The sequence below is a fragment of the Bubalus kerabau genome, chromosome 2 (assembly GCF_029407905.1).
Source record: "Bubalus kerabau isolate K-KA32 ecotype Philippines breed swamp buffalo chromosome 2, PCC_UOA_SB_1v2, whole genome shotgun sequence".
Lineage (NCBI taxonomy): Eukaryota > Metazoa > Chordata > Mammalia > Artiodactyla > Bovidae > Bubalus > Bubalus kerabau.
The window spans coordinates 184,687,950-184,711,279 of record NC_073625.1 but is presented as its reverse complement, the minus strand read 5'-3'; the positions used below and the strand labels follow the sequence as shown (position 1 = coordinate 184,711,279).

Sequence of the window (23,330 nt, the reverse complement as noted above, 5' to 3'; positions counted from 1 at the left end):
ATTGCTGTTAAGACTTATCCAAAAAGTTGTACCACTTTACATTTCCTGATGTGAAGAGCCTCTCTCCTGAGAATATAATCAACAGTGTTTATCTTCCTGCTGTTCCCTCTCCCTCAGCTTCCCCTCTGATCCTACACAAAGCACTTGCAGGGCCCTGATGAGCCACAGTACTCCATATATGCTTACCTGTGCCTGCCTACCCCAGTCTCTTGGTCCATAATCTCCTCCCACTATGTACCACTTTCTGTTAAATACATGCCCAGTCCCAGCTCCAGTGATAAGCCACTCTTATCTGAAGAACATATATTTGAATATCCAGCAAACTTAAGGTACTTGCTAATTTCAGTTGGAAATATGAACTGTTCCCCTTGATAACTTACTGAGTAGGCTGCTCTTAGGTGACATGAAATTGGGTGGCACTGGCCCAAGGGCACAGAACTTTAGTTTTGGATCAGTCCACATGCCACCCACCTCCCCCACCCAAGAATCTCCCTGGAGTCCCACAGTGAGACCATGTAACAAATACTGAGAAGTCATGCTCTGGATGTCCACAGAAGACTGTTCTCTACTTCAAAGGCCCCTCGGAAGCTGTCCTTTCCTCCAAGAGTGATAATATACATTCAATCCTGTCACTCTCTATGGTTTCACTTCCCATATGCTGAAACCTAAGACTGATATTCAACATCACCAAGGACCCTGCTTTTCATCTTTAATCATACTCAATTCTATGAAAGCAAACACAAAGTTTTCATTTAAAAATATAGCTCCTTGAAAGGGAAATAAAAGGAATCCAGACAGGAAAGGAACAAGTAAAACTATCACTGTTTGCAGATGATACTATATATGGAAAAAATTTTAAAAACTTTTAGATAAAATGAATTCAGAAAAGTGGCAGCAAACAAAATTAACAGACAGAAATCTGTTGTTTTTCTACATACTAACAATGAACAGAGAAATTAAGAAAAAAAATTCCATATGCAATTGTACTCAAAAAAACCCTAAAAACCTAGGAATAAATCTATACTGGACAACTAAAAGATGTCCAGTAACTAAAAGATACTGATGAAAGAAACTGAAGATGACATAAAGAAATGGAAAGGTTATTGTGCTAATGGACTGAAAGCATACGTTGAAGATAATCATACTACCCCAGGAGCGGTGGCGCGCTGCGTGGCGCCAGAGCAGCTGAGAGGAGATACCCAACGTCCAAGGTAAGGTGCAACGGTGGCACTCTGCTGGAGCAGCCGTGAAGAGATACCCCTCGTCCAAGGGAAGAGAAACCCCAGTAAGACAGCAGGTGCTGAGAGACGGCATCAGAGGGTAGACAGACTGAAACCACAATCAGAGAAAACTAGCCAACCTGACCACATGGACCACAGCCTTGTCTAACTCAATGAAACTAAGCCATGCCATGTGGGGCCACCCAAGATGATGGGTAATGGTGGAGAGTTCTGACAAAATGTGGTCCACTGGAGAAGGGAATGGGAAACCACTTCAGAATTCTTGCCTTGAGAACCCCATGAGCAGTATGAAAAGGCAAAGATATAGGACACTGAAAGATGAACTCCCCAGGTTGGTAGGTGCCCAATATGCTACTGGAGAACTCCAGAAAGCATGAAGGGACAGAGCCAAAGCAAAAACAACACCCAGTTGTAGATGTGACTGGTGATAGAAGCAATGTCCGATGCTGTAAAGAGCAATATTGCACAGGAACCTGGAATGTCAGGTCCATAAATTAAGGCAAATTGGAAGTGGTCAAACAGGAGATGGCAAGAGTGAACGTCGACATTCTAGGAATTAGCGAATTGAAATGGACGGGAATGGGTGAATTTAACTCAGATGACCATTACATCACTACTATGGGCAGGAATCCCTTAGGAGAAATGGAGTAGCCATCATGGTCAACAAAAGAGTGCGAAATGCAGTACTTGGATGCAATCTCAAAAACGACAGAATGATCTCTGTTCGTTTCCAAGGCAAACCATTCAATATCATGGTAATCCAAGTCTATGCCCCAACCAGTAATGCTGAAGAAGCTGAAGTTGAATGGTTCTATGAAGACCTACAAGACCTTTTAGAACTAACACCCAAAAAAGATGTCCTTTTCATTATATGGGACTGGAATGCAAAAGTAGGAAGTCAAGAAACACCTGGAGTAACAGGCAAATTTGGCCTTAAATACAGAATGAAGCAGGGCAAAGGCTAATAGAATTTTGCCAAGAAAATGCACTGGTCATAACAAACACCCTCTTCCAACAACACAAGAGAAGACTCTATACATGGACATCACCAGATGATCAACACCGAAATCAGATTGATTATATTCTTTGCAGCCAAAGATGGAGAAGCTATATACAGTCAGCAAAAACAAGACTGGGAGCTGATTGTGTCTCAGATCATAAACCCCTTGCCAAATTCCGATTTAAATTGAAGAAAGTGGGGAAAAGCACTAGACCATTCAGGTATGACCTAAATCAAATCCCTTATGATTATACAGTGGAAGTGAGAAATAGATTTAAGGGACTAGATCTGATAGGCAGAGTGCCTGATGAATTATGGACAGAGGTTCATGACATTGTACAGGAGACAGGAAGCAAGACCATCCCCAAGAAAAAGAACTGAAAAAAAGTAAAATGGCTGTCTGAGGAGGCCTTACAAATAGCTGTGAAAGAAGGAAAGCCAAAAGCAAAGGAGAAAAGGAAAGATATACGCATCTGAATGCTGAGTTCCAAAGAATAGCAAGGAGAGATAAGAAAGCCTTCCTCAGCGATCAATGCAAAGAAATAGAGGAAAACAACAGAATAGGAAACAGTAGAGATCTCTTCAAGAAAATTAGAGATGCCAAGGGAACATTTCATGCAAAGATGGACTCAATAAAGGACAGAAATGGTAGGGCCCTGACAGAAGCAGAAGATATTAAGAAGAGGTGGCAAGAATACACAGAAACTGTACAAAAAAGATCTTCACGACCCAGATAATCATGATGGTGTGATCACTCACCTAGAGCTAGACATCCTGGAGTGTGAAGTCAAGTGGGCCTTAGGAAGCATCACTACAAAGAAAGCTAGTGGAGGTAATGGAATTCCAGTTGAGCCATTTCAAATCCTAAAAGATGATGTTGTGAAAGTGCTGCACTCAATATGCCAGCAAATTTGGAAAACGCAGCAGTGGCCACAGGACTGGAAAAGGTCAGTTTTCATTCCAATCCCAAAGAAAGGCAATGCCAAAGAATGCTCGAACTACGACACAATTGCACTCATCTCACACGCTAGTAAAGTAATGCTCAAAATTCTCCAAGCCAGGCTTCAGCAATACGTGAATCATGAACTTCCAGATGTTCAAGCTGGTTTTAGAAAAGGCAGAGGAACCAGAGATCAAATTGCCAACATCTGCTGGATCACTAAAAAAGCAAGAGAGTTCCAGAAAAACATCTATTTCTGCTTTATTGCTTATGCCAAAGCCTTTGACTGTATGGATCACAATAAACTGTGGAAAATTCTGAAAGAGATGGGAACACCAGATCACATGACTTGCCTCTTGACAAATCTGCATGGAGGTCAGGAAGCAACAGTTAGAGCTGGACATGGAACAAAAGACTGGTTCCAAATAGGAAAAGGAGTACATCAAGGCTGTATATTGTCACCCTGCTTATCTAACTTATATGCAGAGTACATCATGAGAAACGCTGGGTTGGATGAAGCACAAGCTGGAATCAAGATTGCTGGGAGAAATATCAGTAACCTCAGATATGCAGATGACACTGCCCTTATAGTAGAAAGTAAAGAAGAACGAAAGAGCTTCTTGATGAAAGTGAAAGAAGAGAGTGAAAAAGCTGGCTTAAAGCTCAACCAACATTCAGAAAACTAAGATCATGGAATCTGGTCCCATCATTTCATGGCAAATAGATGGGGAAACAGTGGTTGATTATTTTTCTGTACTCCAAATTCACTGCAGATGGTGACTGCAGCCATGAAATTAAAAGACGCTTACTCCTTGGAAGGAAAGTTATGACCAACCTAGACAGCATATGAAATTGCAGAGACATTACTTTGCCAACAAATGTTCATTTCATCAAGGTTATAGTTTTTTCAGTAGTCGTGTATGGATGTGAGTTGGACTGTGAAGAAAGCTGAGCACCGAAGAATTGATGATTTTGAACTGTGGTGTTGGAGAAGACTCTTGAGAGTCCCTTTGACTGCAAGGAGATCCAACCAGTCCATCCTAAAGGAGATCAGTCCTGGGTGTTCACTGGAAAGACTGATGTTGAAGCTGAAACTCCAATACTTTGGCCACCTGATGCAAAGAACTGACTCGTTTGAAAAGCGCCTGATGCTGAGGAAGATTGAGGGTGGGAGGAAAAGGGGACGACAGAGGATGAGATGGTTGGATGGCATCACTGACTCAATGGACATGAGTTTGGGTAAACTCCAGGAGTTGGTGATGGACAGGGAGGCCTGGTGTGCTGCAGTCCATGGGGTCGCAAAGAGTCCGACACAATTGAGCAACTGAACTGAATTGAACTGAACCCGAGGCAATGGAAAGATTCAATGTAATCTCTATCAAAATACCTATGGCTCTGCTCACAGACCCAAAACAGAAATCCTAAAATTTATATGGAAATACAAAAAACCCAGAATAGACAAAACGGTTTTTAGAAAGAACAACAAAGCTGGAGGTATCATGCTCCCTGATTTTAAACTCTATACAAAGCTATGGTAATCAAAGCAGTGAAGTACTGGCACAAAAACAGACACATAGATCAACAGAACAGGACAGAGAGCCCAGAAATAAGCCCATAGTTAAATGGTCAACTAATCTATGACAAAAGAGGCAAGAAAATACAAAGGGGAAAAGACAGCCTCTTCATCAAATGGTGTTGGGAAAACTGGACAGCTACTTGCAAAAGAATCAAACTGGATCACTTTCTCATATCATATCCAAAAATAAACTCAAAATGAATGAAAGACTTAAACGTAAGAGCTGAAACCAAAAAACTCCAAGAAAGCACAGGTAGCATGATCTTTATCCTCAGGCAAGGGAAACAAAAACAATAAATGGGACTACATCAAACTAAAGTTTTTGTACAGTGAAGAAAACTATTAACAAGACAAAAAGACCACCCTCTGAATGGGAGAAGATATTTGTAAAAGATAAATCTGATAAGGGGTCAACATTCAAAATTTCAAAGAATTTATACAATAGCAAAAGAAACCCAACAACCTGCTTAACAAATTAACAGTAAACATGAACAGTCATTTTTTCAAAGACATACAGATGACCAAAAGACACATGAGAAGACACATGAAAAAAAATGTACACATTACTTATCAGTTCAGTTCAGTCGCTCAGTCGTACCCGACTCTTTGCAACCCCATGAATCGCAGCATGCCAGGCCTCCCTGTCCATCACCAACTCCCAGAGTTTACCCAAACTCATGTCAATCAAGTCGGTGATGCCATCCAGCCATCTCATCCTCTGTCATCCCCTTCTCCTCCTACCTTCAATCTTTCCCAGCATCAGGGTCTTTTCCAATGAGTCAACTCTTTGCATGAGGTGGCCAAAGTATTGGAGTTTCAGCTTTAGCATCAGTCCTTCCAATGAACACCCAGGACTGGTCTCCTTTAGGATGGACTGGTTGGATCTCCTTGCAGTCCATGGGACTCTCAAGAATTTTCTCCAACACCACAGTTCAAAAGCATCAATTCTTCGGTGCTTACCTTTCTTCACAGTCCAACTCTCACATCCATACATGACCACTGGAAAAACCATAGCCTTGACTAGACGAACCTTTGTTGGCAAAGTAATGTCTCTTCTTTTTAATATGCTGTCTAGGTTGGTCATAACTTTCCTTCCACGGTGTAAGCGTCTTTTAATTTCATGGCTGCATTAACCTCTGCAGTGATTTTGGAGCCCCCAGAAATAAAGTCTGACACTGTTTCCACTGTTTCCCCATCTATTTCCCATGAAGTGATGGGACCAGATGCCATGATCTTAGTTTTCTGAATGTTGAGCTTTAAGCCAACTTTTTCACTCTCCTCTTCAGGGAACTGCAAATAAAACTACAAGAAGATATTGTCTCCCCCTGTCAGAATGGCTAGTATCAAAAAGACAAAAAGTAACATGTTCTGTAGAGGATGTGGAGAAAACGGAACCCTCATGCACTGTTGACGGGAACATACACTTGTGCAGCCACTATGGAAAACAACATGGAGGTTCCCCAAAAATTAAAAATAGAAACACCATATTATTTAAGTTACTCTATTTCTGGGTATTGTTCTAAAGAAAACAAAAACACTCATAGGAAAAGATATATGCACATTTATTTTCACCACAGCATTATTTATAATAGCTAAGATATGAAAGCAACCTAAGTGTCTGTCAACAGATGAATGGATAAGGAAGATGTTTGTGTACACATGCACACGTGTACACACACACACACACACACACACACAAAATGGAATATTACTCAGCCATGAAAAAATAAAATCTTGCCATTTGCAACAACATGGATGGGTCTAGAGGATATTATGCAAAGTGAAGTAAGTCAGATGAAGAAAGACAAATACCATATGATTTCACTTATATGCAGAATCTAAAAAACAAATGAATGGAAGGTAACAAAACAGAAAACAGACTCATAGATACAGAGAACACACAGGTGGTTGCCAGATGGGAGGGGCTGGGGGGATGAATGAAATAGTGAGGGCAGTTAAGATGTAAACTTCCAGTTACAAAATAAAGGAGTCTTGAGGATGAATATAGTAGCATGGAGAATATAGTCAACAATATTGTAATAAGTTTGAATGGCCATGGATGGTAACTATACTGATCATGGGAATCATTTTGTAATGTACAGAAATACTGAATCACTATGTTGCACATCTGTAAGTAACAGTGTTTTAGATCAATTTAATTTCAATAAAACATCTAAAAATGTGGATACTTAAAATTATTTCCCTGATGTATCAGATTCAAATTTATTGAATTTTAGAACAGAATTTCAATTTTATATTTGACCTTCACATATTCTACTTGGCAATTTAAAAAACATATTTTATTAATATCAGTTTTTAAGTATTCCAGGAGGCTTATGAGAAAAATCTTGTACTTTTTTTAGTAATACAAAATGGACAAGATAAACATCTTGACTAAGTAACTCTAGACTGAGACATAAGGAGGACAAAGGTAATACATACTTCCTGGTTATCTTCCAATTTCACTAAAGTTGAATAATTTTTTTCTTTTAAATAAAAATATCATAAAACTAATCATGCATCTGTCCTGAGAAAAACCAAATGTTCAAGCTGAGCTGAAGTCAACAGTAGTGTTACAGGGGTTTTTTTCTAACTTCCAAATAAATGATTTCAAAAGGCAATTTAAAGGACTGACGGCAGTGTCACACTTGGATAATCCCATCTACGAGGTTGCATTTTTTTCTCCCTCTTCAAAGTTCTCTTCAATTATCCTTCTCACAATGAAAATGCTTCTCTGCTCCAAATATGAATTGATTTAATCAACTTGTAAGGCATTTAAACTTCCTTATTCAAAAACATTATGTACCACATCAGTTTTTATTTATAATATGGTACACAAATAGCAAAAGCCAAGTAGTCTAATTTCTTGGAGGCATAAATTCTTTACAGATTAAGAAAAATAACATTTCAGCCTTAGTATAAATAAAACTGATTCAATCAACTCATTGTAAAATGCTACACTATTTAATATTCATAGATCTCTCTCTCTCTCTCTCTCTCAGACCCTCCAAAATCAATCTACTTGCAGTTTCACTGAGGGTTACAATGTGCAAATGAAAGTTTGAAGTCTGTATACATTGAATTTCAAAAATCTTTCTTTCTGAACCAAAATGCTTTACTTCTAAAGAATTCTATAACTTCATTTTCACATCCTATTCTGACAAAAGGTCATTCAAAGACAAACTTGTTTCTTAATATTGCAATACATGACCTCTGGACCTAGAAAATTAATATCTTGAAGAATAAATGGGCCTCTGAAGCACTTCCTATACCACAGTAGTGAATAGTTTACAAAATTCATGTCAGTTATGTGGTTAAAATTCACCACAGTATTAAGAATCAGCATCCAAATCAGCATCCTGCTGTGCTATACATTCACTGGTGAGATAAAATTTAAGGTATGAAGACCAGTCTCAACTACAAAAGTAGAAATAAAAGTACTAACATTTCTCTAATAGTTTAGTTATTAAGATTTTATCATCAAGACTGTCTTCATCATTAAGGAAAATAAATAAATTGAGCTGGCAAGTAGGAGGGGAACTTTTGTTTTTTGTTAAAAACCAAAGTATTTGAGAATCAGTGTGAAACTTCTAGAACTGGGAGGGAATTCAGAAACCATCAAGTCCAATTGCTTATTTTGGTGGGTAATAAAATGGATGTTCTGAAAGGTGGAGTGAAGGAGCTAATGGCAGCCATGGAAACAGAACTCAGCTCTTCTGATGCCATGCCCACTCATTTCCCACTGTCTCACAGTCCTGAGGAGGTAGTGTTCACAAATCTGCTACAGCAGAATGGATTACCCCAACATGACACCTGATTTACAAATATGAAGGCTATAGAGCCAGAAATTTACAAAATTGGTAATGAAATAAAGATGACAGTGCTAGTCCTAACAAAAACACAGAAATATAATCAATTAGAAAACAGTGGTATCTAGCAAAGTAAAGAATTGCTCATATGATTCACAGGAGGTCTGGCAAATATTTACACTTAAAAATTCAAACATTTGACTTTTTTTTTAAGTTTCCAAAAATATCACATTGTACTTTTAACTACCTTATCTGAACCCATAATTATTAGTCAATAAACTGTCAAGAGTAGCAGATATTACTATGAAGTTTTAATGAAAAATAAGCTAAACATACTACCATAATATGCAAAAATAAATCCTGTAATACTTATGAGACAGGCCTATTAAACCATAGGACTTCAACCATTGCCAATTTACTAATCAGTATATCCCATGTGGCGCTAGTGGTAAAGAATCCGCCTGCCAATACAAGAGACATAAGAGATTCTATTCCTGGGTCTGGGAGATTTCCTGGAAGAGTCATGACAACCCACTCCCAGTATTCTTGCCTGAGAATCCCCATGGACAGAGGACCTGATGGGCTGTAGTCCATGGGGTCACAAAGAGTCGAACACGACTGAAGTGACTTAGACACATACCCCACTACCTATAAGACAGTTCCACCTGCCTTTTCTGTAAACTCTTTACATCTTTCCTCCAAAGCAATCCGTTCCTTGTCTCTGTCCCAGGTCACAGCATCAGCACTGACCTGCTGGGTCCTGTCCCACCAGCTCATCCTCACCTGGTCTTTTATAATGCTTGCCTTTCCCAAGCCCAAGGCAACTGCTCCAGCGCAAAAGACTTTTATCAACTCTCCCAGAGGGCTCACCCCTTAAAAGTCCTCCCAGCATGGGGGATTTTCTAATTTAGTTAACCATGATAACAATATGACAGTTCAGTTCAGTTGCTCAGTCATGTCCGACCCTTTGTGACCCCACAGACTGCAGCACACCAGGCCTCCCTGTTCATCACCAACTCCTGGAGTTAACTCAAACTCATGTCCCTTGAGTCGGTGATGCCATCCAACCATCTCATCCTCTGTCATCCCCTTCTCCTCCCGCCTTCAATCTTTCCCAGCATCAGGGTCTTGTCAAATGAGTCAGTTCTTCACATCAGGTGGCCAAAGTACTGGAGTTTCAGCTTCAGCATCAGTCTTTCCAATGAATATTCAGGACTGATTTCCTTTAGGATGGACTGGTTGGATCTCCTTGCAGTCCAAGGGAGTCTCAAGAGTCTTCCCCAACACCACAGTTCAAAAGTATCAATTCTTCAGCACTCAGCTTTCTTTATATAGTCCAACTCTCACATCCATACATGACTACTGGAAAAACCATAGCCTGCCCTGGTTAAAGTAGTGAGTAGTAATGGCTCTGTCTGCAATGCAAGAAACTCAGGTTCTGTCCCTGAGTTGGGAAGATCCCCTGGAAAAGGGAATCACAACCCACGCCTGAATTCTTGCCTGAAGAATTACATGGACAGAGGAGCCTGGCATGCTACAGTCCATAAAGTTACAAAGAGTCAACAAGCTTGAGCAACTAACACTTTCTTTCACTTTCTGGTTAAAGAATTCAGAAACTCTAAACTCCATCCTGACAGCCCCACCTTTCACACCTTTATCATGCTCTCCCACCAGCCCCACCACACATTAAGATCCAGACACACTGCCCTTCTCCTCCCAGGCAGCAATCCTCCTCCACAGGTCTGCTTCTATAAAGCCCACTCCCCCTGGCATACCTTTAACACCCGCCCTTCTTTCTGGTCTCCTCCCTGTGAAACCTCCTAAGATTTCCACAAGCAGAACTGGCCAGTGTGCTTGCTGCATTTATAGTACTGTATTGAGATGGCTCGACAGAGGATGAGATGCCTGGATGGCATCACTGACTCGATGGACGTGAGTCTGAGTGAACTCTGGGAGTTGGTGAGGGACAGGAAGGCCTGGCGTGCTGCGATTCATGGGGTCGCAAGGAGTCAGACACGACTGAGCGACTGATCTGATCTGATTGAGATGGCTGATTTATTAGTCCACCTTCCCTGTATGTTTCCAAAGGGTGGATATCAAGAGACAATTAAGAAAGTAAGGCTTTTGGAGTCTGACTGTCTACCTTTTATCAGTGGGTGTCCCTGAGGGAGTTACTTATCCTTATTAGAGTCTGAAAAAGTTCATTGGTTAATAAATGTAAAAGACTTATGCCTATATACTCAGCATGTAACAAGTGCTGAAAAGTTAACTATGGGGCTTCCCTGGTAGCTCAGTGGTAAAGAATCCTCCTGCCAATGCAGGCGACAAGGGTTTGATCCCTGATCCAGGAAGATCCCATATGCCAATGGGCAACTAAGCCCATGGGCCACAACTATTGAGCCTGCCATCCAGAGCCTGGGAGCCACAACTACTAAAGACCGCGCACCCCCGGGCCCATGCTCTGCAGCAAGAGAAACCACTGCAGTGAGAAGCCTGAGCACTGCAACTAGAGAAAAGCCTGCACAGCCGCAAAGACCCAGCACAGCCAGAAATAAATAAATTAAATAATTCCAAAATAAAAAAGAAAATTAAAATTTTTAAATAAAAAATTAACTATGACAAGGAAATAAAAGGTAAACGATAAACACTTGCTAGTTTTGGCAGCTGCATAGCACAGGTTATCTCCTAATTTCCATTCATGCTCACTTCATAAACAATTTATAATAAAAAAATATTAATCTAGAGACAAGCAATGTTTTAGTAAACGTAAAGACGTTTCAGCAGCCATTAGTGAAAATCATCACCATTTCTTAAAAGGTATTCTCTGCTTTTAGTTATCAAAAAAAACTCCAATACTAATTGTGCAGATGTTTTCACATTTAAACAACCAACTCAGCATTCTCCTTGGGAATTGTTGTTGTTCAGTCGCTCAGTTGTGTCTGACTCTTTTGTGATCCCACGGATTGCAGCACACCAAGTTTCCCTGTCATTCACCATCTTGCAAAGCTTGCCCAAACTCATGTCCACTGAATTGGTGATGCCATCCAACCATCTTATCCTCTGTTGTCCCCTTCCCCTCCTGTCTTCAATCTTTCCCAGCATCAGAGTCTTTTCCAATGAGTCAGCTCTTTGCATCAGGTGGTCAAATACTATTGCTTCAGCTTTAGCATCAGTCCTTCCAATGAGTATTCAGGGTTGATTTCCCTTAAGACTGACTGGTTTGATCTCCTTGCTGTCCAAGGGACTCTCAGGAGTCTTCTCCAGACCACAGTTTGAAGGCATAAATTCTCTGGTGCTGTCTTCTTTACGGTCCAGCTCTCACAACCGCATATGACCACTGGAAAGACTATAGCCTTGATATACTAATCTTTGTCAGCACAGTAATGTTTTGGCTTTTCAGCACATTGTCTAGATTTGTCATAGTTTTCCTGCCAAGAAGCAAACGTCTTCTGATTTCATGGCCGCAGTCACCATCCACAGTGATTTTAGAGCCCAAGAAGAGGAAATCTGCCACTACTTCCACTTTTCCCCCTTCTATTTACCATGAAGTAATGGGGCTGATGCCAAGATATTAGTGTGTTTTTTCCCTAATATTTAGTTTAAGCCTGATCTTTCACTCTCCTCCTTCACCCTCATCAAGAGGCTCTTTAGTTCCTTCTCACTTTCTGCCATTAGAGTGGTATCATCTGCATATCTGAGGTTGTTGATGTTTCTCCTGCCTGTCTTGATTCCAGCTTGTAACTCATCCAGCCCTGCATTTCTCATGGTGTGCTCAGTGTATAAGTTAAATAAACAGGGTGACAGCAGACAGCACTGTCATACTCCTTTCTCAATCCTGAGCCAATCAGTTGTTCCACACAGGATTCTAACTGTTGCTCCTGACCCGCATACAGATTTCTCAGGAGACAGGTAAGATGGTCTAGTATTCCCATCTCTTTAAGAGCTTTCCACAGTTTGTTATGATCCACACAGTCAAAGGCTTTAGCGAAGTTAATGAAACAGAGTAGATGTTTTTCTGGAATTCCCTTGCTTTCTCTATGATTAAGCAAATGTTGGCAATTTGATTTCTGGCTCCCCTGCCTTTTTTAAACCCAGCCTGGATGTCTGGAAGTTCTTGGTTCGCATAACGCTAAAGCCTAGCAAGCAAGATTTTAAGCATGACCTTACTAGCATGGGACATGAGTGGAAATGTTGGATGGTTAGAATACTCTTTAGTACTTTAGTACTAAAAATGTTTAGTACCAAACATGCTTTAGTCCCGTCTCTTCTTGGGAACTGGGGTGAGGACTGACCTTTTCCAGTCCTATGGCCACTGCTAGGTCTTCCAGATTTGCTGACATATTCAGTGCAATACTTTGATGGCATCATCTTTTAGAATTTTGAATAGCTCTACTGGAATTCTATTGCATGCACTAGCTTTATTCACAGCAGTGCTTCCTAAGGCCCACTTGACTTCACACTCCAGAATGCCTAGCTCTGGGTAACATGAACTAGTTATTCAGTTCATTAAGATATTTTTTGTACAGTCCTTCCGTGTGTTCTTTCCATCTCTTCTTGATCTCTTCAGCATCTACTAGATCTCTACCACTTCTGTCCTTTATTGTGCCCATCTTAGGGTGAAATATTCCCTTGGTATTTCCAATTTTCCAGAAGAGATCTCTAGTCTTTCTCCTTCTGTTGTTTTCCTCTATTTTTATACACTGTTCATTGAAGAAGGCCTTCTTGTCTCTCCTTGGCTTCTCTTCTATGGAATTCTTCAGGCAAGAATACTGGAGTGGGTTGCCATTCCCTTCTCCAGGGGATCTTCCCAACCCAGGGACTAAATCTAGGTTTCCCGCATCGCAGGTAGATTCTTTACCACCAGGGATGCCCCTCTATCAGACTGTCTTCCCCCAAATCCACAGTTTACCTCCAGGACAAGTTTATGACTATGGGATAGCTCAAAACTTAATTCAGAATTTCAAAGAATTCAGATTTAAAGCTAATGAAATGCAGTATTCTGGGAATGAAAATGCATCCTTACGTGGAAACGTGACACAGTTTTTCCTCCTACAGTCAGGGCTGCCATTTTTCCATTATGATTTTCTTTTGGAGTATATTTTAGAACATGACAGTCTTGTACCTAAAAAACAAAACACACACACACACAAAATCAATGTGCTGGAATACATGTTAATATTACATACCAGCCACACTGAGTCCCTAGGACAGTTAAGAATTCTCTAAAGTTTCTGATCTCATCATCCCTCTAAAACCAATCACAATCTAAAAGAACCATTAACCACAGTACATAATGTGCATAAAACACAAATATACAACAAAATGGAGTATTTACAAAGAAAATATGCATATAACCGCTACCCATATCAAAAATCCCCCAAACCTCTGTGTCTCTTCCCAATCCCCACCTCACATCCATTCCTCCCTGTCCTTTTTACCCCTTGAGCAGTGGTTCTCAAAGTGTGGTCCCTAGACAAGCTGCATCAGCATCCCCTGGGAACTGTGTGAAAATGCAGGGTGTCAGGCCCCTGCCAGAACCTACTAAAACAGAACCTGTGTTTTCTGATCCCCCCAGGTGATTCTGAGGTACAGAAAAGTTTGAGAAGCACTGCCCTTCAAATAAACAACCATCCCTCTTGACACTGTGGTAATTGTTTATCTAACTTTTCATTATAATTACTACCTTTGAAAGCACTGCTTAATCTTGTAGTTTAGTGCTATCTGTTGAAACATCATGTAAGTGGAGTCAGACCACATAGACTCCTCCAGATTTTCCTGCTTTTGCTCAAGATTCTATTGGTAAGGTTCACCCACACTGCTTTTTGCAGCTCCATTCTGTGCATTTTCACTGCCACCCAGCACTTTATCATGTAAATATACCATGATTTCTTTATCCATTTTACCATGATGGAAACATGAGTTATTTCTATTTTTGGAGTATTAAGAGTAATGCTGCTATAACTCATCTGTTTGAGTTTTCTAGCAACACTCAGGAGTGAAACTGGAAGACCACAGGTTCACCTACCTCAACTTTCCCTAATGCTATTTCCTGAAGTAGTTGTTCCAAGTTACAATCCCACCCGTCATTCCTGAAAGTTCCCAAAGTTCTGTAGAGTTCTAGAAACTATTGATATAATTCTTTCCTTGATCATTCAGAGTCAGTAAAAACTTACTAAGGGCTTGCAGGCCACCTGTGCCTGACAGTACCGGAAGCACTTCCATGTATGGGCTCTCACTTTAATCTCCATCGCTTGCTTAATCGCTTGTCCAAGGCTTAACTCCAAAGATGAAGTGAGCTGTTTAAAGTGATCTGGAGAATGATGGTCTCAACTTACCAGTGATTTTTATAATAATGATAAAGGCATCAACAGCTAATGCTGGACATTGAACACTGTTTAAAATTTAAGTGCCTGACATTTATCATCTTGTGCAAGCCTCACAGTAACCCTTTGAGGGAGGTCATAGTGATTTCTCCTGAAGAATAAAATCCTATCTTTTACAGATGAGGCAGTGCTTCAAAGAACACAGCTAGGAAATGGTATAACCGAGATATGAGATATTCAGGTTCCAGGGCCTACATTCTTAACCAGTAACCTTATTTCAGACAACAAAATGCTTCTTCTCCAGTTAAGTGTTATACCCTGAGTTAGTAAAGAGGTCAAAATTACAACTTGGAGTTGAAAGAATTGCATAAATGAAAATAAGATGGGACTGAGACTTTTTTCTGACTGTGAGCTAAACTAGTAGATCTGTAAGAAGTTAGGTTCCAATTTTTTTTTTTTTTTTAATTTATTGCTCCAGTTATCCCAACACCAGTATCAAGAAAGCCACCACTCAGGCATGAGTAAGAACATTAACTGACATCCTCAGAAGCCTCTTTCACAGAATTTATGCTCCATTCTACCTCTTCTTCACATGTTTTAGGATACAAATATTGTCTATTGCACAACAGGTTTGTACAAATAGATCTCAACACACACAACAGATTTGCTATTATTTTCTATTTCTTTCTCACCTGAAGTAATGTGACCACATGCTTCTTACCATCTTTGGTCCATAATGGCATCATGCCTAGCTTCAGTGCAACAAGGCCTACTCTAGAGGAACCTGGCAATTAAAGACAAATCAGTATTCACATAGTTCTTTCCAACATTTGTCAACTTGATACTATAGGATTTCCTGAATTTTGGTTTCATATAAGGAGTAGGCAGATAACAAACATGCTGATATATCCATAGAGTAAACTATAACTGTTCCTTTCAGACGAAGTGCCTTCAACCATGCCTGACATAGTATTACTCAATAAATCTTGGTAAAATAAAAAAATATGAGAACTATACAAAATAAAGAAAACACTTAAAGTGATATATTCTAGTATTTAGAACAGTGGTAATTAATAGAGAGCATGATGAATGCACCTTTATGCCTTGCTTTCCTAGTATCAATTCATATCCAACCTCATTAATCAGAAAATATCTACTACTCAAACTCTAAGAAGTTAGCTGGAGTTACAGAGATGAGCTAAGTGGTTATGTGGCTAAAAAATGTTATCATCTACCATGGCATTCAGTTTGTTGTATAAACTGATGAAGTTGCTCCACTGAGATGTCTAGTCATTAAACAATTTGACAGCCACAATAGCCCCCAGTCAAAGACAACACCTTAAACAGGAAAGGTCTTATGCTTTTTGGTCTGGCCAAAGATGGATGTACACTCTATCTGGCACTAAGAGCTGATTGTGGGCTTATGCTTGGCAGGCATTGAGTGCAACACCTCAAATGCAAATCTCTAAGTGATACATTTTAGTTCACTGCACTCTTCCAGCTTTTCTTTTCTATTTTTTATCCGAAGAAAGTAAAAAAAAAAAAAAATTGCAGAATGATTCTCTTTTCACCTACTATGCAGTTTCTTGAGGAAGTTTTGATGATCATCAGACAGTCACTAACAGTAGACTAGGATGCTGGAAATATACTTGCAAACCAAACCACAATGAAACAGACACCGTTATGTCATGAAAAACAGAGATGACAAATTTATCCAGAAGTCACTATGACTTTAAATGTGCCAGTCAGACAGTAATCAGGCAACGAGAACACAACATACACAAAATAACCACCTGGTTCCCAAGGATGTATAGGCCACGGCTCATCTTTCAGAGGACAGAGTTTACTTGCTAATTGGGCTTTATTTTCATCAGAGACCAATTGCTTAACAAAGGAAACATTCTCTTCAGAAAGATGTTCATCCCACCAAGTACCACTCTTGCCATGGAGACTTCTGACCAAAACCCAGATGTCTGTTCTGCAGAAATAAAATTAGAGAACAAAGTACAATTCAAAAGGCTCCCCATTTAATACATTTAATACAGGAGGTTACATCAGCTGGAAAGTATAGTCAGGGCCTTAGGGAAAGGTGTGCATCCTGTTTCAGTTTTTTTCACTGACATTCCTCATGAAAATAACGGGGCTCATACTTTAACCGTTAATAAATATCCTGGAGGAAAAGTTCTCCCTTTCTCCTCTGGGATAAACAGATTTCCAACAGGGTAGTCCTATGTAGACAAGAGAAGTCACAGGCCCATTTGAACATGTATGGTAACAGTTTACATCCAGCAGAGGTGACAGAATGTGGGCTTACTGATATTTTTCTGATAAACTCACCTCTTATCTGTAATGACATGGCTTAGGCTCAGAATGGTGAAAAAATGGAGTGTGCAAATTCTAAAAATCCATAAAAGACCTGACCTCTACTAGCTGAACACACAAGAAAGACTTTAGGGCACAGAGGTCAGGAAAGAGGTGTGTAATTCTTGAGAGGAGGGTCAGAAAGAAGTAAAGCTTTCTAAGGTCTATCTCTTTTGTAGACAGGAAGATATAGCCAGGCTAGAGTCTCAATTCTGCACTTCTTAGTTAAATGACCTTGGGCAAATCGCTTATCTCTAAGACTCTTATCTGTAAAACAGAATAATAATAGGACGGAATAATGGTGGTGTCTGTAAAACGGATGATTACAGCTCTCATGAGGCTACATGAGCCAAGGTGCCTAATGTTTCTAAAAGAACATTTATTATAAACACTCACTAATTGGAAGATATTATTGCTGTTGGTACTTCTTGCTGCTAGTCGCTGGCTCATCAGCATTGAAAATAAAAAACCTACCCCTTCAACTCTTCAAAGGGCACGTCCTTTGAGTAGTGATTCTTAACTCTTTAGGCCTAGACGGAGCTCCCTCCTACCCTGGGCCGGGCCAAGCCACAGCCCGTGGCAGCGAGTGCAAGGATCATCCCCAACGCTCGTCTCTCCCCAGCACCCACCTGTTTCCCGAGCCCTGGGCAGTGCCTAGGCCACCCGTGCCGCGGTCCAGCACCCGGGCGCCGGCCCAAGCCAGCAGCCTCCAACCAGGCATGGTGAGGCCGGGAGAGCGCAGCCCCTTCACCCTCGGGCGCCCTGACGCCGCAGCGACCGTGTCCCAGTCCTGTGAACCGTCCGGAGCTGTCCCGCAGCCTCCCTCACTGCCTTCCCGGACGAAAAAGAACTGCCGGAGCCATTTCCGGTCCGTTCGCAAAGCGCCCCGGTGCTGGGATCGGCTCCAAGAACTAGAGTTCCGCCTTCGGAATAGTCCTAACTCTAAGCTCTGAGTAGGGTGGGGTGGGTAGGATATGGCTCTCCATGGGGTGGGAAAAAGAACTTGACTCTTGGAATTTAAACTTTAAGAGAATGAGGCAAACTAGGGACAGACGTCTTAAGGAAGCGAAGTTACTTCTAAGTAGTGCCCGTTGTGGGGCAGCTCATTGTACTAAGCAGCTCTTGATATTCTTATATTGGGTTATGTTCAAAACATCCCTGAAAGAAGGTCGTTACTTTTATATTACAAATGAAGGAATACAGACAGTGCTGGGTCCAAAACAGATGGAAGAATTGGTACTAAAACGGGACTGACATGCGCTAGTAGACTATGGCCAAGTTGATGTGGTGTGACTTCCAGGGGTGGATCATAAAAGGTATTGCTAGTGTATCTTGGGCTCTTGGACAGCTCTGTATGAGGGAAGCCAGCAGTCTTGTCCTGCAGGCACTCAAACATCCCTATGGAGGGGCCCATGTGGAGAGGAACCATCTTTCCAACTAGGAATTAACCACTTAGGAAGGGATTCCTCTGGTTCCAGGCAACATTTCCAATGACTGCAATCATGAAAGACTGAGCCTGAACCACCAAGTTAAGAAACTCATGAGTTCCTGACCAGGAGAAACTCCTGGAGAGAGTAAAAGATTACTAAATTATTCTGTGGAATCATTTATTCCTAATATACTTTGCTGCTGCTGCTGTTAAGTGGCTTCAGTCGTGTCCGACTCTGTGTGACCCCATAGATGGCAGCCCAACCCTGGGATTCTCCAGGCAAGAACACTGGAGTGGGTTGCCATTTCCTTCTCCAATGCATGAAAGTAAAAAGTGAAAGTAAAGTCGCTCAATCGTGTTGGACTCTTAGTGACCCCATGGACTGCAGCCTACCAGGCTCCTCCGTCCATGGGATTTTCCAGGCAAGAGTACTGGAGTGGGGTGCCATTGCCTTCTCTGTTAGGTACAAATAAACCCTCTCTTTTGTTCCAGAGTCAGCCTAATCACCATGTGTGATCTTGGGTATCCATTCTATTACTTTGTTTCCTTCTTTGTCAGATGAGTGCTTGTAGAAATTCAGAAATAGAAAGACTTAAGCTATTTCAACACCCTCTTTTATCTGAGATATGGCTATGCTGGCTTAAAAAGTCCAGGCCATGGTCAATTCCTGATAACTACTTGGACTGTTCTATAAAGATAAAAATTAGAAAACAAAGGATGGTCTCAAAATCTTTGTTTGCTCATGCTAGCCTGGCTTCCCAGTTATTTGAGAATAGCCCTTTACTGAACAAGCATATCTTGAGGTATGCTGTATGCAAGCAGCTAGGAATAAAAAGACTTGCCTACAACAGCCAATGGCTAGCATTTCTTGAGCATATAATATGGGATGAATATTGTGGAAGCCCCGGAAATCTCAGTCAGAGACCACCAGAAGCACACTTGAATTTATAAATTTAAGTTTCATTAGCTTCCTGCAGCAAGAGAGAACATACACCTACAAATGAGTCATAATATTTGAACTTACACTGAGTGGCGTGAAGGAAACAGACTTCTTTTGAAATGGATACTATTCAGCAAAAGTTCAGCATTTGGGCATCACAGTAATTTTGTTGGAGGTAAGAAGGACAGCATGAAACTAGGGATAATGATGGTGAGGGAGCAGATCTGTTTTGAGGATAAGATTTTTTGAAGAAATAACTGTTTTGTAACTGGAGTGTGGCCTTGGGTGTGATCTGTTAGAAGTATTATGTTGACATTCTATTATAAATTAAACACTGAAGTCTGATTCCTAATAGAATTCATGTTCACTCTTTGGTGTATTTCCTCATTTGATCTTTATAATAACCCCATAGGATAATATGATAATTATCTCCATTTTACAGTTTAGAAAATAAACACAGGGAGACTACATGACTTAAGTTCTTTTGACTAGTTAGGGCCAAGATTTAAATCTTAGCAGTGTGATCACAGAGCCTGTGCTCCCAGCCATTCTGTTTCTTTGATTCTCTAAGACAAGTATGTTATTACCCTTGCATTGAAATTCCTATATCGCTGAGAGGAAAATTGGTAAGTGATCATATCACACATGGCAGTCTGTGAGGCCTGAGGAGGCAGCCAGTCAGTCTAACTTTTGCCCTTAGTGCCAAAATTCTCCTAGTCTATGATGGCAACCTTGAACGAAGAAATCCTTAGCAGACACCATTGCTAAACTGAATCAAAGCAAAACATGCTCTGTCTTCTGTCACATATTTCCTGATTGACTGGGTCAATCAGCTGGGTCTGGGAAGTATTGTCTTAATTTCATCACTACAGTGTACTTCTAATTGACAAGAACCAATCCAATTCTTGAGGGACCTAGCCAGGGCTTCTCTAGGGCACTGATCTCCAGCTTCCCAGCATTTCTGACATCATCCTTCAGACAGTACCATGGGCCTGGGACCCTGTTACCATTTTGCCTCTCTGGGACTTCTGTTTCTCACTGGAAAAAAAGATAACCCTGTTATCTTTTAGTGTTTTGTTGTTGTTGTTCAGTCACTAAGCCATGTCTGACTCCTTGTGACCTAATGCCAGCCTCCTCTGTCCTCCACTATCTCCCAGAGTTTGCTTCAATTCTTGTCTATTGAGTCGGTGATACTATCTAACCATCTTATCCTCTGCCACCCCTTCTCCTTTTGCCTTCAATCTTTCCAGGCATCAGGGTCTTTTCCAATGAGTTGGCTCTACCATTAGGTGGCCAAAGTATTGGAGCTTCAGCTTCAGCATCAGTCCTTCCAGTCGATATACAGGATTGCTTTCCTTTAGGATTAACTGGTTTGATACCCTTGCATTCCAAGGGACTCTCAAGAGTCTTCTCCAGCGCCACAATTCAGAAGCATCAGTTCTTCGGTGCTGACTCTTCTTTATGGTCCAGCTCTCACATATGTACACGACTACTGGAAAAACCATAGCTTTGACTATCCCAACCTTTGTCAGTAAAGTGATGTCTCTGCTTTTTAATACACTGTTTAGGTTTGTCAAGCTTTCTTTCCAAGGAACAAGCATCTTTTAATTTCATGGCTACAGTCACTGTCTACAGTTATTTTGGAGCCCAAGAAAAGAAAATCTGTCACTGCTTCCACTTTTTCCCCTTCAATTTGCCGTGAAGAGATGGGACCATGTGCCATAAACTTATTTTTAAAAATTTTGAGTTTTAAACCAGCTTTTTCACTCTGCTCTTTCACCTTCAAGAGGCTCTTTAGTTCCTCTTCCCTTTCTGCACTAGAGTGGTACCATCTGTGTATCTGAGGTTGTTGATGTTTCTCCTGGCAATCTTAATTCCAGCTTGTGATTCATCCAACCCAGCATTTCACATAGAAGTGAAATAATTAGGGTGACAATATTCAGCCTTGTCATATATGTTTCCCAATTTTGAACCAGTCTGTTGTTCTACATCCAGTTCTAACCATTGTTTCTTGAACTGCATACAGTTTTCTCAGGAGACAAGTAAGGGATCTGGTACTCCCATCTCTTTAAGAATTTTCCACAGTTTGTGTGATCCACACAGTCAAAGGCTTTAGCATAGTCAGAGAAGTAGGTGTTTTTCTGAAATTCCCTTGCTTTCTCTGTGATCCAAATGGATGTTGGCAATTTGAATTCATGTGAATTCAGTGCAATTGTGTGACAGTTTGAACATTCTTTGGCATTACCGTTCTTTGGGGTTGGAATGAAAACTGACTTTTTCCAGTCCTGTGGCCACTGCTGAGTTTTCCAAATTTGCTGGCATATTGAGTGAAGCACTTCCACAGCACGATCTTTCAGGATTTTATTTATTTTTTAATTAATTAATTTTATTTAATTTTTAAATATAAATTTATTTATTTTAATTGGAGGCTAATTACTTTACAATATTGTATTGGTTTTGCCATACATCAACATGAATCTGCCATGGGTGTACATGTATTGCCCATCCTGAACCTCCCTCTCACCTCCTTCCTCATACCATCCCTCTGGGTCATCCCAGTATACCAGCTCTAAGCATCCTGTATCATGCATCGAACCTGGACTGGCTATTCATTTCACATATAATATTATACATGTTTCAGTGCCATTCTCCCAAGTCATCCCACCCTCACCCTATCCCACAGAAGTCCAAAAGGCTGTTCTATATATCTGTGTCTCTTTTGCTGTCTCACATACAGGGTTATCATTACCATCTTTCTAAATTCCATATATATGCGTAAGTGTACTGTATTGGTGTTTTTCTTTCTGGCTTACTTCACTCTGTATAATAGGCTCCAGTTTCACCCACTTCATTAGAACTTATTCAAATGTATTCTTTTTTAATGGCTGAGTAATACTTGATTGTGTATATGTACCACAGCTTTCTTATCCATTCATCTGCTGATGGACATCTAGGTTGCGTCCATGTCCTGGCTATTATAAACAGTGCTGTGATGAGCATTGGGGTACATGTGTCTCTTTCAGTTCTGGTTTCCTCGGTGTGTATGCCCAGCAGTGGGATTGCTGGGTCATAGGGCAGTTCTATTTCCATTTTTTAAAGGAATCTCCACACTGTTCTCCATAGTGGCTGTACTAGTTTGCATTCCCACCAACAGTGTAGGAGGGTTCCCTTTCCTCCACACTCTCTTCAGCATTTATTGCTTGTAGACTTTTGGATAGCAGCCATTCTGACTGGCATGAAACGGTACCTCATTGTGGTTTTGATTTGCATTTCTCTGATAATGAGTGATGTTGAGCATCTTTTCATGTGTTTGTTAGCCATCTGTATATCTTCTTTAGAGAAATGTCTGTTTAGTTCTTGGGCCCATTTTTTGATTGGGTTGTTTATTTTTCTGGAATTGAGCTGCAGGAGTTGCTTGTATATTTTTGAGATTAATTCTTTGTCAGTTGCTTTCATTTGCTATTTTTTCTCCCATTCTGAAGGCTGTCTTTTCACCTTGCTTATAATTTCCTTTGTTGTGCAGAAGCTTTTAATTAGGTCCTATTTGTTTATTTTTGCTTTTATTTCCAGTATTCTGGGAGGTGGGTCATAGAGGATCCTGCCTTGATTTATGTTGGAGAGTGTTTTGCCTATGTTCTCCTCTAGGAATTTTATAGTTTCTGGCCTTACATTTAGATCTTTAATCCATTTTGAGTTTATTTTTGTATATGG

At 40.6% G+C, this 23,330-nt stretch overlaps 1 protein-coding gene across 1 annotated transcript in view; it reads right to left on the bottom strand.

Annotated features, from left to right (window-relative positions):
* The window catches only part of MRPL3 (mitochondrial ribosomal protein L3), a 55,825-nt gene extending 37,728 nt beyond the window's left edge, over nucleotides 1-18,097 (bottom strand). Inside the window, exons 1-4 of the mRNA XM_055569695.1 lie at nucleotides 17,880-18,097; nucleotides 16,683-16,867; nucleotides 15,582-15,673; nucleotides 13,590-13,688 (exon numbers count right to left, since the gene is read on the bottom strand). Of these exons, the coding sequence (XP_055425670.1) occupies nucleotides 13,590-13,688; nucleotides 15,582-15,673; nucleotides 16,683-16,867; nucleotides 17,880-17,971 (468 nt within the window). The 5' untranslated portion in view covers nucleotides 17,972-18,097. The remainder of the gene's footprint in view (nucleotides 1-13,589; nucleotides 13,689-15,581; nucleotides 15,674-16,682; nucleotides 16,868-17,879) is intronic.
* Between the last annotated feature and the right edge of the window lie 5,233 nt (nucleotides 18,098-23,330).